This window comes from Eucyclogobius newberryi, unplaced genomic scaffold (genome assembly GCF_026437365.1).
Source record: "Eucyclogobius newberryi isolate DKJ021-1_F unplaced genomic scaffold, fEucNew1.0.hap1 SCAF_17, whole genome shotgun sequence".
Classification (NCBI taxonomy): domain Eukaryota; kingdom Metazoa; phylum Chordata; class Actinopteri; order Gobiiformes; family Gobiidae; genus Eucyclogobius; species Eucyclogobius newberryi.
This window is the reverse complement of record NW_027315801.1, coordinates 11,816,412-11,831,488: the sequence shown is the minus strand read 5'-3', so window position 1 is coordinate 11,831,488 and position 15,077 is coordinate 11,816,412. Positions and strand designations below refer to the sequence as shown.

General features: G+C 39.5%; 1 protein-coding gene across 4 annotated transcripts in view; it reads right to left on the bottom strand.

Annotated features, from left to right (window-relative positions):
* scube3 (signal peptide, CUB domain, EGF-like 3) overlaps window positions 1-15,077 on the bottom strand; it is a 147,098-nt gene that overhangs the window by 100,362 nt on the left and 31,659 nt on the right. For all 4 annotated transcript variants that reach the window (XM_072449156.1, XM_072449158.1, XM_072449157.1 and 1 more), the window contains exon 3: window positions 11,159-11,284. In XM_072449156.1, coding sequence (XP_072305257.1) covers window positions 11,159-11,284 — 126 coding nt within the window. The remainder of the gene's footprint in view (window positions 1-11,158; window positions 11,285-15,077) is intronic.

Below are 15,077 nucleotides of genomic sequence, written 5' to 3'. Positions count from 1 at the left end.
ATATTCTGTGTACATTGAGAGAAATATCCTGTGTACATTGAGTGAAATATCCTGTGTACATTGAGTAAAATATCCTGTGTAGATTGAGTTAAATATCCTGTGTACATTGAGTGAAATATCCTGTGTACATTGAGTGAAATATCCTGTGTACATTGAGTGAAATATCCTGTGTACATTGAGTGAAATATCCTGTGTACATTGAGTAAAATATCCTGTGTACATTGAGTAAAATATCCTGTATACATTGAGTAAAATATCCTGTGTACATTGAGTGAAATATTCTGTGTACATTGAGAGAAATATCCTGTGTACATTGAGTAAAATATCCTGTGTACATTGAGTGAAATATCCTGTGTACATTGAGTAAAATATCCTGTGTACATTGAGTGAAATATCCTGTGTACATTGAGTAAAATATCCTGTATACATTGAGTAAAATATCCTGTGTACATTGAGTGAAATATCCTGTGTACATTGAGTGAAATATCCTGTGTACATTGAGTAAAATATCCTGTGTACATTGAGTAAAATATCCTGTGTTCATTGAGTGAAATATCCTGTGTACATTGAGTGAAATATCCTGTGTACATTGAGTGAAATATCCTGTGTACATTGAGTAAAATATCCTGTGTACATTGAGTGAAATATCCTGTGAACATTGAGTGAAATATCCTGTGTACATTGAGTAAAATATCCTGTGTACATTGAGTGAAATATCCTGTGTACATTGAGTGAAATATCCTGTGTACATTGAGTGAAATATCCTGTGTACATTGAGTAAAATATCCTGTGTACATTGAGTGAAATATCCTGTGTACATTGAGTGAAATATCCTGTGTACATTGAGTAAAATATCCTGTGTACATTGAGTGAAATATCCTTTGTACATTGAGTTAAATATCCTGTGTACATTGAGTAAAATATCCTGTGTACAATGAGTGAAATATCCTGTGTACATTGAATAAAATATCCTGTGTACATTGAGTGAAATATCCTGTGTACATTGAGTAAAATATCCTGTGTACATTGAGTGAAATATCCTGTGTATATTCTGTGTACATTGAGAGAAATATCCTGTGTACATTGAGTGAAATATCCTGTGTACATTGAGTAAAATATCCTGTGTAGATTGAGTTAAATATCCTGTGTACATTGAGTGAAATATCCTGTGTACATTGAGTGAAATATCCTGTGTACATTGAGTGAAATATCCTGTGTACATTGAGTGAAATATCCTGTGTACATTGAGTAAAATATCCTGTGTACATTGAGTAAAATATCCTGTATACATTGAGTAAAATATCCTGTGTACATTGAGTGAAATATTCTGTGTACATTGAGAGAAATATCCTGTGTACATTGAGTAAAATATCCTGTGTACATTGAGTGAAATATCCTGTGTACATTGAGTAAAATATCCTGTGTACATTGAGTGAAATATCCTGTGTACATTGAGTAAAATATCCTGTGTACATTGAGTGAAATATCCTGTGTACATTGAGTGAAATATTCTGTGTACATTGAGTAAAATATCCTGTGTACATTGAGTGAAATATCCTGTGTACATTGAGTGAAATATCCTGTGTACATTGAGTAAAATATCCTGTGTACATTGAGTGAAATATCCTGTGTATATTGAGTGAAATATCCTGTGTACATTGAGTAAAATATCCTGTGTACATTGAGTGAAATATCCTGTGTACATTGAGTAAAATATCCTGTGTACATTGAGTGAAATATCCTGTGTACATTGAGTAAAATATCCTGTGTACATTGAGTGAAATATCCTGTGTACATTGAGTGAAATATCCTGTGTACATTGAGTAAAATATCCTGTGTACATTGAGTGAAATATCCTGTGTACATTGAGTAAAATATCCTGTGTACATTGAGTGAAATATCCTGTGTACATTGAGTAAAATATCCTGTGTACATTGAGTAAAATATCCTGTGTACATTGAGTAAAATATCCTGTATACATTGAGTAAAATATCCTGTGTACATTGAGTAAAATATCCTGTGTACATTGAGTGAAATGTCATAACTTAAGCCAATGTAAATGTGTGTAGCAAATGGAAATGTCATTCTGTTGGACTTTTCTCCATTCCAAATACATTATCTTTGTTTAAAATTGTAAATCGCTACGACAACAGTCCAAATTCCTCATCATTCTGCAGCACATTGATTAACATACTCTGATTAGCCCTATTGTCCCATTTGAAACAGATTAGCCCTATTGTTGGGTCTGATTTGGGCTTGAGGATGGAGGTGTGAATTGGTGATGAATTGTACCTTTTGTATTCGTACTAAAAGATAGATTGTGTGGAAGGAGGTCCGTTATCTGCTTGTCTCCATGGAGATGCTTGTAATGTTCCACAGTACGACAATATTCCGGTTATTATATTGCTAAAATATACCATATATATATAACAGTTGATTTGTTTAGCGGGACATGTATTCATAAATAGATAATATCACATTTTAAGGGGAAATAAACAACATATATATTGTCAAACAAGATAATGACAGGCACATTTTAGCATATTCCTGTTTTAATATTTTTGAAACAATGAAAAATGTTGTGTCCTTAAAGCCAAACCCTATTCTCCTCTCCACAGATCTGGCCTGTAACTTAATCTGGTGGCGATGGAAATGGCTACATGTAACGACACACAGTGGAACATTCAAGCCAAAGCGATAAACATCTGGACGTTAGAAAAGTTCCACCACCTTTGAAATGACAATTCTTGTGTTTTAGACGTTCATGTCGAGCTTCATTCACACGCCCATTCGCTTGAAAACATAAAACGCAGACAGAATATGTTTGGACAGCTTATTAAACCAGTTAAACCGATGATAAGAAAAGATTTGGGTTTCATGGGACCTCAACCAAAACACGGGGGTCATAAATGTGGGACGGCGGCGTGCTACAGCGGGGAACTAATAGCCTCGCTGCATCTGGCTTTCATTGTAAAGAGGATGTGTGTTTTGGATTAAATTGACATTGATTCCTCTGTTTTTCCTAAGACTCTCCAAATCCTCTCGAGCTCCGGACGGCGAGCGGAGCCGCGAGGTGATTAACTTTTTCTCCCCATCACCTCCGCTTTGACAGTTACAAAGGGGGATTCTTCTTCGTTGCCGTGGCGAGAACAGAGACTCTAAATTATACAGTGAATGGCATGTGTGTTTGGTGCGTGATGGCTGCATCGCTTCCACCTTTCTGCGTTCCTGACACGTCTCCGATGGGGTTTAGGCCGGCGCGGCAGCAGTAGCATGAGGTCTTCATGCTCCGGCGCTTTCGCTATCATTATGCTGCCAACGACGGGCAATTACGAGGCGGAGTCGTGTGGCACGCGCGGCCGAGGGCAAAACAAAGGCGACGACAACAAGGGGCGAGTGCGCAGTGGCATGACAACAGGAGGAGACGGAGCGTACAGGTGATACTGGATCCCAGCAATCCGAGGGAGGCACGTGTATGCTACGCTCGTCTGGAGAGGATGTAAGAGAGGTTTTAGAGGAATTACAACGTGGGGCTGTATAGCGATTGTCAGGAACTCGGGAACATCAGTATTTGAGAAAAGACAGAGATTTGCCATGAATATCAGAAGATCATGTAGAGGTCAACGTTAAAAAAATGATTTTGTTCCAAGCAGAGGACAGTCGACTATCGAAATACTTGCAGCTTTTGTGATTTAACAATTGCTCAAAGTCAAAGTGTGTTTTCGATTCGATTGCGATATAGTTATAATGGCTCACGTGTATTTATTATATTTATTGACTGCTACGCTAATATGAAAGTTGTTATGTAATGATGAGCTGACTGTGTGGACGATTTGGTCGTGAGAGCAGCTTTAGAACTGTTTTATCAGATGGAAAAGTGAAGCAAAGTGGACCACTCCTGCACAGCCAATCAGCTCTCACCCAAAAGCATCATATTGTGACGCACGTGACACTTTCTGACAAGTTTTCAATTGATAGAATGTTTTCTAATTCCCAATTTAAAAAAAAAACAATACAACATTATTTTATTGTTCCCTTCCCCGTGAAATTTGGACTCATGCTGCATTGCCCCCCTAAATTTAAAGTAATCAATGTTTAATTTGATGAGTGTCTGATTTTCGCAAAAGAAAAATCAGCTTTGAAAATATGCGTATAGTGGGGGAAAACAGATTGTCTTTATAAATGTGAAAAAGGAGGGGTAATGCAGCTTAAAGTAATGAATTAAATGTGTTGTTCTGACCAGATGGTGCGACCGACCGGCTGCTCCACAGGAACCGTTTCAACAGCTACTGACTGACTGGTCTTACTCCACTGAGACTTGAAAACACGTGTTTTTAAATGTTTGTAACAATAGTTATTTCAAAAAACAGTGTCCAGATGACTACAACTGAATCTTTTTCTAAGATGGAACCCTCCTGGACGATGCAGATTTGTGTCAAGTACAGAATGAAATTCAGCAGCTCACACTGCACACTTGCTCACACACTAAAATTATATAATTGTGAACGTTTTAGAAGCAAAAATAACTCAAGCTGCACTTCAAAAAGTAAACCCAAAGTTAAAGAGCTCTTCTATTTGCTCTTTACTTTTTTCCTTCAGAAAGTTTGATTTCATAAAGCTGTGGCAATGTGAATGAAGAATTTCACAGTTGTTTAGTCTAGGTGGCAATAATTATGAATAGTTCATAACTCTAAAAATGATGTATGATTAAACTGTGACTAAACATGGAAATAAATCAGGACTGCACCAAGATTAAACTGGGTCTAGAACCGGACTAAACCAAGTCAGGACCAAACTGGGCTCAAACCAGGACCAAACTGGGGACAAACCAGGACCAAACTGGGGACAAACCAGGACCAAACTGGGGAAAAACCAGGACCAAACTGGGCTCAAACCAGCACGAAACTGGGCTCAAACCAGCACGAAACTGGGCTCAAACCAACACTAAACTGGACTCAAACCAGGACCAAACGAGGCTCAAACCAACACTAAACTGGGCTCAAACCAGCACTAAATTGGACTCAAACCAGCACTAAACTGGGCTCAAACCAACACTAAACTGGACTCAAACCAGGACCAAACTGGGCTCAAACCAGCACTAAACTGGGCTCAAACCAACACTAAACTGGACTCAAACCAGGACCAAACGAGGCTCAAACCAACACTAAACTGGGCTCAAACCAGAACTAAATTGGACTCAAACCAGCACTAAACTGGGCTCAAACCAACACTAAACTGGACTCAAACCAGGACCAAACTGGGCTCAAACCAGGACCAAACTGGGCTCAAACCAGCACTAAACTGGGCTCAAACCAACACTAAACTGGACTCAAACCAGGACCAAACAAGGCTCAAACCAACACTAAACTGGGCTCAAACCAGCACTACATTGGACTCAAACCAGCACTAAACTGGACTCAAACCAGGACTAAACTGGGCTCAAACCAACACTAAACTGGACTCAAACCAGGACCAAACAAGGCTCAAACCAACACTAAACTGGGCTCAAACCAGCACTACATTGGACTCAAACCAGCACTAAACTGGACTCAAACCAGGACTAAACTGGGCTCAAACCAACACTAAACTGGACTCAAACCAGGACCAAACAAGGCTCAAACCAACACTAAACTGGGCTCAAACTAGCACTACATTGGACTCAAACCAGCACTAAACTGGACTCAAACCAGGACCAAACGAGGCTCAAACCAGCACTAAACTGGGCTCAAACCAGCACTAAACTGGACTCAAACCAGCACTAAACTGGACTCAAACCAGGACCAGACTGGGCTCAAACCAGGACCAAACTGGGCTCAAACCAGGACCAAACTGGGCTCAAACCAGGACCAAACTGGGGACAAACACTACGTGAGAGAAATCACCTTCACAAACACAGCAGCACATTCACTCGAGGAAGTAACAATGATAATTCAGTTTGAACTTTGTGGATCAAGTGGAAGTCTTACGTGTGCAGCTCTGGGCCCATCAGGGGGCCATGAGCTGTAAACCAGGGGCCGACGGGACTCCGAGCTCAGGGGTCCAAACCCGCCTCAGGCCCCGCAGAGGAATCCACAGTCTGAACCTAAATCCACGGCTCTGTGCTTCCTTCCTCCTACTGTTTGTGCAGAGGATTACAGCAGAGCCGCGGCGTTAGAACCACCTACAATAAATCATCCAGAGTAATTCAAAGGGAGCCGGCCGGGTCTGCCAAGGTTAAAGGTGCACTGTGAAACTTTTCTGGTGATGGGTTCGTCCCCTGTCTCCGTGAAGAACTTTTAAATGTCTAAATTTTGGAATGGCAACAACTGGAGGCAAAAGTGAAGAGAAACATAATGGAATTTCAATGGAAAAACTGGGATTGACTACAGAATATTCCAATGATTAAAAATTAAGTTTTTTTTTGCAAATGGAAACCACTCAGATGCATGTGAGTGGCTCAAAAACATTTACAATTGTATTTGGGCTTATATGTTTATTTAACTGAAGCTTATGGTAAATACAGGTATTTTTGAGGCAAACTACAGATTTTAGGATTTACAGTGTATCATTTTATCTTGAAATATATTAGATACTTTGCCACAAATACTTCTGTATAGCTAAAATAACAAAAAAAAAGCTATAAAATTTTACTTTTTCATCTTCTGTAATAGAAATGCAAACTAACTGACACTTTTACCCTGGAAATGGCTTACATTTCTTATTTCTTTAAGTCTAACGATTAACGTTCATATCTGGAATGTCTGGAATGTTCCACAGTATGGCATTAAACGTATCTATCATGCATAATATTAAATTACATACCGTGAAACATTCCAGGCAAAGCAATAACCTCTCCATGGACACAAACAGGTCGCAGACTCTCCAATCGAAAAGTTACTTGGAGCAAATTTGAATTAAAAAGAATGCCATTTTCTCTCTTTGGAAGCCATTTGAAAAACTTCAGAGTCATTCAGCGTCACTTAAAATGTCAAACTTCAGTGATTATTGGGATTAACTATTGCAATTTCAGTTCAGAGATCAGAAATCACTTGTAATGGCTGACTTTCTCCTCCTCTGTTGACTAGACTTGCTCTTATCCTTTAATCCTCTCCACTTTCTTACATTTTGGATTGGAAACCTTGAGAATCTTGTGATAATTACGACTCCATTGTATTGTAATCTTGACATTTTTACAGTCAAATCGTGTTTTCGGTTTCAACCAGTTTCATGCCATAAATGTATTTATTGACTAACTGCATGAAATAGTTAAGTGCAAATTTCCACTTAAAGTCGGTGTCAATGTCAAAGTCGATTTCTAAAGCACACTTAACAACTTTAAAATCCCAAAGTGCTGCACAGACAAGGCCAAAAAGATGATGATAAACAACGTTGACCTGACAGTGGACAGTCCTCAATAAACACACTGTAGAATCCTAAAGCACAAATGCACAAAATACTTCTCAAAATGTAGATTCAAAACAACAAAAGTACACGATTTCAGTCAATATATGCTTCCGTTTGTTTTTGTTTTAATGCAGGTTTATGCCCAATGTAGAAAGTTTACCCACCCACTCTTCTTATTGAGTGAGTGACAGGTGGCTTTAACCAATCACAGTGAAGTGCGAACCCTCAGAAGACTTTTGTTATTTATCAAAATCGTGAGTTCGATTCCAGATTCTGACAATTTACTACATGTTCTCTCTCATCCCCCGTTTCACACAGTCTTTCCTGTCAATAAAGCCAAAACAAGTAAATATACTACTAATAATACTAATAATAATACTTGAATCGTGATCAAATTGGAATCTTGGCAATAGAAAAGTGTAATATGAGTTATTTGTGTGGCATCTCACATACCTAAAGTGCACTATGTAACTTGTCTGGTGCTTTACTCCATAGAGTACATGTTATTGCTTTACTTGGATCACCCCACATTATGGCATTGAACGTCTCTAGCTTGCATTTATCCAGCTCTCCACATAGATCTGACCTGTAACTTGACCTGCTGGCACCCCCTGCTTATCTTTAGGAAGATAACATTCCGTGCAAAGCAATAACATCTCCATGGAGACGAGCAGGTGTCAGGTCCTTCATCTGAAAAGTTAGCGGGGTTATTAAAAATGCCATTACTTTTCCAATGTCTCCATGACCGCACTGAAATAAAATAAATAGGTATTTCATAGTTTGGCCAGAGTGACTTGATAGTATTTGTTGTTTTCACACTGACAACCACAAGAGGGCGCTCTAGGCTCTAAGCGACGCAGAAGAAGAATCTGCTCTTCTTCTACCTCTGGAGTTTGTGGAGTTGTTTAGAAGTGACACAGAGGAAGAAGAATTCAATGGATTTAGTGATTTGGGGTAAAACTGATGCTTTGGTAAACTTGTTCTTTATGCTATAGTTATCTGAATAACTGTTAATATGTTACATTAACATACCAGACACTTACCACAGTTTGTTGTCTGTGCGTCATGTAGCTGAAGGTGTTAGCGTTAGCATACGTACACTGCATTTCAAGATGAAAAGTCTGTTCTTGGTCTTAGATTTTATAAAATACATTTCCCCAAAAATGTGACTTATGTGACACTTAAGTCTGTTTTTTTCTTCTCTATTATGCATTTTTGGCTGGTGCGACTTATGCTCCAAAAAAAACGGTAATATGTTTTCTTCCCTTTCTTCTCAGAACAACGCATGCAGTTTCCGATCGTTCTTCTCTCTCAGAGGAAAGATAACAAAGGGATCGATGAAGGCTACAGAAGGCTCACGTTGCATTACACACCTGCACGTCAGCCCCGCCCCGCCCGCCCTGCCCCGCACAGCCCTGCCCCGCACAGCCAATGGGCCACAGCACGGCAGCCAGCGCTAAACGACTTGGTTCATGGTTCTGTTTTACACTGCAGGTACAAGACGCAGGACGGAGCAGGTACAGGAGGGTTTATCCATGTTTTTCTACCGCAGTGTTGTCCAGCGGTGATCATGCTGCGTTTGTCTGCTGCTGGAGTCATGTATTACTTATGTCGCCTAAACGGTTTGTCCTCACCAAACCGAAAAGCGTGCGGAATAAAAAGCGGTGCAAGGAAGTCCTTTGTATAAGTGACGCCATCAGCAAAGCAGCATCTGCTGTTCATTTGAAAGGAAGAAATACTGCATATTTGTTAGATGGAAAATATTTTTTTTTTAATCTAATGTAACTTTTGTATTGTTTTGTTTTGTTGTACTTCAAAACAGCTTAATGCCGTTAGTTAATTTCATTCTTACATGTAGCGAAGTCTGTTTTCTCAATTAGCATTTCTGTCAAGCAGAAACAGCAACAGACTAATTATCTACCCTTTGTTCTTATTTGATTCAAGACTTTGTAGCTATTATCATCACTTAATTGACACTAAAGATAAAAGCCCAGCCTCTTATGTCCGTTCACACGACTGTCAAGCTGATGTACTATATTTAACTACAGCATGTTTTTCCTTCATTTCATAGGCGAGCTTTGAGTAATATAGTCTGCGTTAGGCTATTATGTACAGCACACCAGTGAAATATTAAACCATGGGAAAGAGGTGCTGGACGGCGCTCCGAGGGTCAAACGCTCGTAAATTCATCCGTTTTCACCTGTCTTACTCACCTACTTTCCGCTTTCCCAATACATTTTAGAGGAATATCAGGTTTGGCAAGCGAGGACATTACTAATTGTGCCGCAGCGGTCTAATAAGTGGTCCACCCCAGCTCTGAAAACATACATTACCATCGCCGATAGCAACATTAGATACACGGAGGAGGGAAACGAACGTGGCGGGACACAGGGTGAAACTTGACAGGTGCAGGTTAAGTTCTGCCGACACATTGTATAAAACTGAACTACGCAAGAAAAAAAATCAATGGCGATGTGACAAAGGAAGCTGGAGCAGAAATACAGTTATGAAAAAGCTTGTATGTACTTATTAATGATGAAAACTATCATCAAGGTCGATCGCATCCACCTCTAACCTCACAATCCATCTGAATAAACACACTTTGTCATCGTGCTGTTTTTGCCGACTACTTTCAAAACCCTCAGCCTCTCCATCGCCTTGTTTTCTACTACTAAGTGCACTTTCTTTACTCATTTTTGAACATTTCTCTCCATTGCACCGCGTTGCTGCACTACAGCACGTTTACTCTTTCACTTAATCATGTGTAGCACTTGCATCATTTGTTAGTTGCTTGTTTTTCCGTGTCAAACGAAATCTCCTGCCAAACCTAATAAGTTTGGATTTGATGAAATCTTACGCCGCTCGTGGTGTGGTTGAACAGCACACGTCACACATATGAGTTTGAATTCGGCTCGTGACAATTTGCTGCATGTCTTTCCGGAGACTTGTCCCTATTTTACGCAGCACTGTTTTGTTAAAAAATCCTATGAGACAAAAAATCTGTTTAAAAAAAATGTTCTAAACGTTTTTTAAGGGATTGGGTCCATCATTATTCACCTTCTCAGAGTTCATTTGGGACATTAAATTAAACATTTCTGTGGATAGATCCAGTAATTAAAGATATATTGATTATAACAGCTGATATATGAACAAGCCAATTCTACCAAGGCTCTTTAAAAAGTACTGTATGTAGAATTCTAACTTAATCAAATATTGCTATTGCTGATAATGATTGAACATGTTCTAATCATAGCAAGAGGTTTGTGTGTCCAATACTTTATATAGATGAAGGCACTGGCAACCCAGAGATTGCAGTTCCTTGTTTAAACCAATAAGAGCACAGGCTTCGTCTCCCTTTGAATAATATATACTCACTAGTTAATAAACCAACATATTCCAAAAAATGTTCACAGACGCAGCATGTAAAAACACAACACTATCTTATTTCTGGGGTTACGGCTGGTAATCTGATTCCTTTCTGATAGTTCACACCCGTGCAGGTTTTAACAAGGAAAATTACATATAAAATAGAGTCAATTAATGTGACAAAGACAAAAATAAAAGGTGAAAATTGGTTAAACAAATTCATTAAACCCACTAATTAACTGACACGCATTCTCAGGTGATAATCACGTTTCTCTTGATGTAAACGCACAGCGGAAATCTGTTGGGTAATCTGATTATTCTAGTGATCTGATTATTCTAGTGATCTGATTATTCTAGTTATCTGATTGTTCTAGTGATCAGATGCAAATGTAGCCGCGGTCTCACTCACCCAGACAGTTGTGCCCGTCGTGTGCCAGCCGAAAGCCGTCGTAGCACGTGCACCTGTAGTTCCCGGGGATGTTGATGCACTCGTGAACACATCCTCCATTATACTCTGTGGCGCACTCATCCACATCTGCAAAACAACAAGCGTTTTGTGAGGAATACATTAGCAAAGAAAACACTGCGGCGAACAAAATTACCAAAGCAGGTTTTAAATAGTGAGCCTAATTAGAGCATTGTGGGAAATGATGTAGAATTGAAAAGGCCTGATGGGTTATTTTGTTCATTAGAGCTGTTCAGTTTGTAGTGGGCAAACTTGAAACAAAAACAGGAGAAATAAATGACTTCAGCGGTTGCTAATGTGGTTCGGTCGGATGCTACAAACAAGTGAATGTTCTTTTGTTTTTCTGACATGTTCAAAGTGCTTCAAGGAGGACGTGTTTTGCACAAAGATTCAGCACTGCATTTACCTTTGCACTCATACATGTTCCACTGATGTAGACTTTTGGGAGACTGCGCTACACAACGCACAGTCCTGAGTGTATAATATATAAAGTGATGTTCTCAAACTTGTATTGCAGCAAGAATGTCCTGGATTTGATTCCCAGACTATGTGGGGCACTTCAGGGCGGAGTTTGTATGTTTCAATAGATTTCACTGTTAACCTAAAACATGTACATTAGACTAATTCATGTGCATATAACTGATGAAAATAGAGTGTTTATTTTACCATTATTGTTAGTATTATCTTGTCTTACGCTAGCTGTTTTTTATTTTATTTTTATCTTTATTTATTTTTCCCCTACATTTATTTTCTGTCTATAGGAGTTTCTGTTTATAAGAGTTTTGTTTATAAGAGTTCTTCTATTAAGCGTGTTTTTTAAATATCCTATAAGTTATCTGTCCTTTTCCTCTGTATCTACCTGTGTTGCAACAATGAAATTTCCCCATGTGTGGACAATAAAGTATTATCTTATCTTAATCCTTCAGGTACTCATGCTCCTGACAATAAAGACAATAAAGTTACCTTAAACTGAATAGCTACAGTTGCAGTAGGGCTAGGCCATATGACCAAAAAAAAGTTACCACTTTTTTCCCGTTATATTGTTCAATAACCATAGTCAGTTATTAAAAACAAATAAAAAAGGCTTTGAATTAAAACAAAAATCCTAAACATAACCCGCATAACCATTGCCCTTTGACACAAAAAATCAGTCAACTTTCTTCCGATGTGGGCGATAAACCAAAAAATGTATTTCACAAGTTCTATTTTATCACAGTTCAAAACATTCAGCGATCAATCTTCTTTCACTTGTCCGAGCCGGGTCGTGGGGGCAGCAGGACGACGTAGTATCTTCTTATTGCCTTGAAGAGGTAAATAGAGTCATCTACTTCTTCTAACAGCTCACACTTCATTGCAATTGGTACAAGCCGCCACTCACTCACTCGGGCTTGTTTACGCTGACCACTGTGAGGTGTGGGCGGCAGTGTTGTACCTGAACGCGTTCATTGAACGAAAGTTCATGAACCTGTTCATAATTTTGGTGAACGTGAACTGAACGAACGGCATTACTGCTGAAGAACGAAACTGTGACGCGTTCATTCTGGTGTCTGTGAACGGCAAATTCGTTATTTTTATTTTCGTTCAATAAAGTGTCAGATTTCTGGAGACTTCCAGGCGATAAACACAACGTTATGTTGCCCAAAAAGAGCCCGTGTCTGGCAAGTGTGAGAGCTCCAGTTGTAGAGGCGATAGATCGATAGTGTCGCACCGCACTGCGCATGCGCATCAAAACAAAAAGCAGCATGGACGCGACCGCAACGTGAAGTCATCAGAGCAGCAGGAGTCGCCCTGTTACGACCAGTTACGTGAGTTTTATGATAAGGTCGGTGAGGATGGAACAATCTAACATTTCTGTGCAAACTTTGCCCAGCAGTTTTCCCTCATGTTTTTGAGAATATACTGTGGGGCTGAAAGCTGCTACTACTACTACTACTACTACTACTACTACTACTACTACTACTACTACTACTACTACTACTACTACTACTACTACTACTACTACTACTACTACTACTACTACTACTACTACTACTACTACTACTACTACTAATGCTGCTAGTGTGGACTGAATGAACAGCACATGGGGGAAGTCTGTCCCTTAAATGTGAGTGTAAATCCTGGGTAAGGATTCAAAATTGGATATTAAGATGAAATCTGACACATAGTTTCAGTATTAAACTAATAAAATAATTGCTGCCTGTGGTTGTATTTGGGCTGTGGAAATAATTTAGAACAATTATTGCATAATATTGAAAAAAAGAACTGAACTAGTTCATTTTTTGGAGCTGTGAACTTAGTTCAAAGTTTTTAATCATGAACTATGGACTGAACTAGTTCATTTTAAAATGTGTGAACTATGAACTGAACTAGTTCATGTAGAAAGTGAACTTTCCCAACACTGGTGGGCGGGACCAAAAATGTCTCTGAGCATAAAGCTGCATTCACGTGAAAACGACTGAATCACGATATAGCGAAATTACCAAAATAACATTGTGTCACAGGAAGTAGATCACGAAGACGAAGAGGATTGGCTCTAGACTTCTCACATAAAACGCTCCAAGCTGATCATTTGACACTTAAAAATAACCGATCCTCGATTAAAATGTGATTAAACCTTTATGACGAACCCCTCCTGCTGCTTCTAACTCATCTACTACACCCACGCACCGCGCTCGTCACGGAAACCAAACGTTGTCAACCATATTCTTGCATACATTCCCGGTGTGACGGCAGACGTTAACTGTGCGTAAACCTGCTTCTTTTACAGGCCGTGACATTATTGACACGAGCGACTTAGCCAAAGTCAAAACTTAATATAGCTCCGTATTGATTTTCCCCATGATAAATCGATGTAACCTTAAAGCCTCATACCTCACGGTGCTCCTACAGCAGAGATGGGAGACAGAGAGGCTGCAGATTGCTGTGACAGGCTGAGTGGAGTTGTCTGTTACGGTTACAATGACGGCTGTGGGGACCGCGTGCCCGAGAGCCCCGTACGCGCTGGATAGAGAACAGAGCATCCCTCCACTCAGCACTTACAAGCCCATTTAGGCCCGTGATCCTCTGTTTTCGAGGCAGCTTCACACGGGACTTAATTGGATTTGACAGCGCAGGGATGGGGTTGAAACAATGAAAAAGCCCCCGTCAGCCGACTATCTCGCCACAAAATCACTGTCCCACTTCTTTTGAAATGCACGACGCCCACAAAGTGTCGCGGCGTCGCAGGGTTGCCTCTCGAACACAAAAAAAAGTGCAGAATGGGCCTGTACAATGCACTTGTCATGTCTGAAAATGTCAGTGAACAATGATGTATTCCTATCGTACAAGAAGGTGATGGACAGATAGAGCTCTGACAAAGGCTGAGCAGTGAGAGGCATTCTGATAAAGGGAACATATCAGTCCAGGATAAAGACTTCTAGAGAAAATGTGAAGTGAAATAAGATTTATAATGGAAGGCTTGAGGTTTATAGCCAATCTGTAGGTCAGCATTTTGTTTCTTGGAGCAGAGATCAGAAAAAAATGTGACTATTACATAATCGATTGATAAATATGAGGGAAATATTATAGCCCAGCCCGAAAAAAAAAAACTGTTGTAGTTCAGAAGTGGCTTTGTGATGCATATTGTTGACAGACAGGCTAAATTGTATTTAAAAACTTGCAAAGTAGGTTGTCCGTCCCTGGGTAATAAAAGTGTACCCTGGAGTAAATACACTCATTCTGTCTTTGAAGAGGACAAAATATTGTGCTAAATCCGTATGCGTCTTGCTCTGGAGGTGTTAATAGCTGTGCCTTTGTCTCTTGTTGGCAATATAAAACCTTTAGCACCTGGAAAATGATCATTTTGACTTTCAGAAGTTTGATT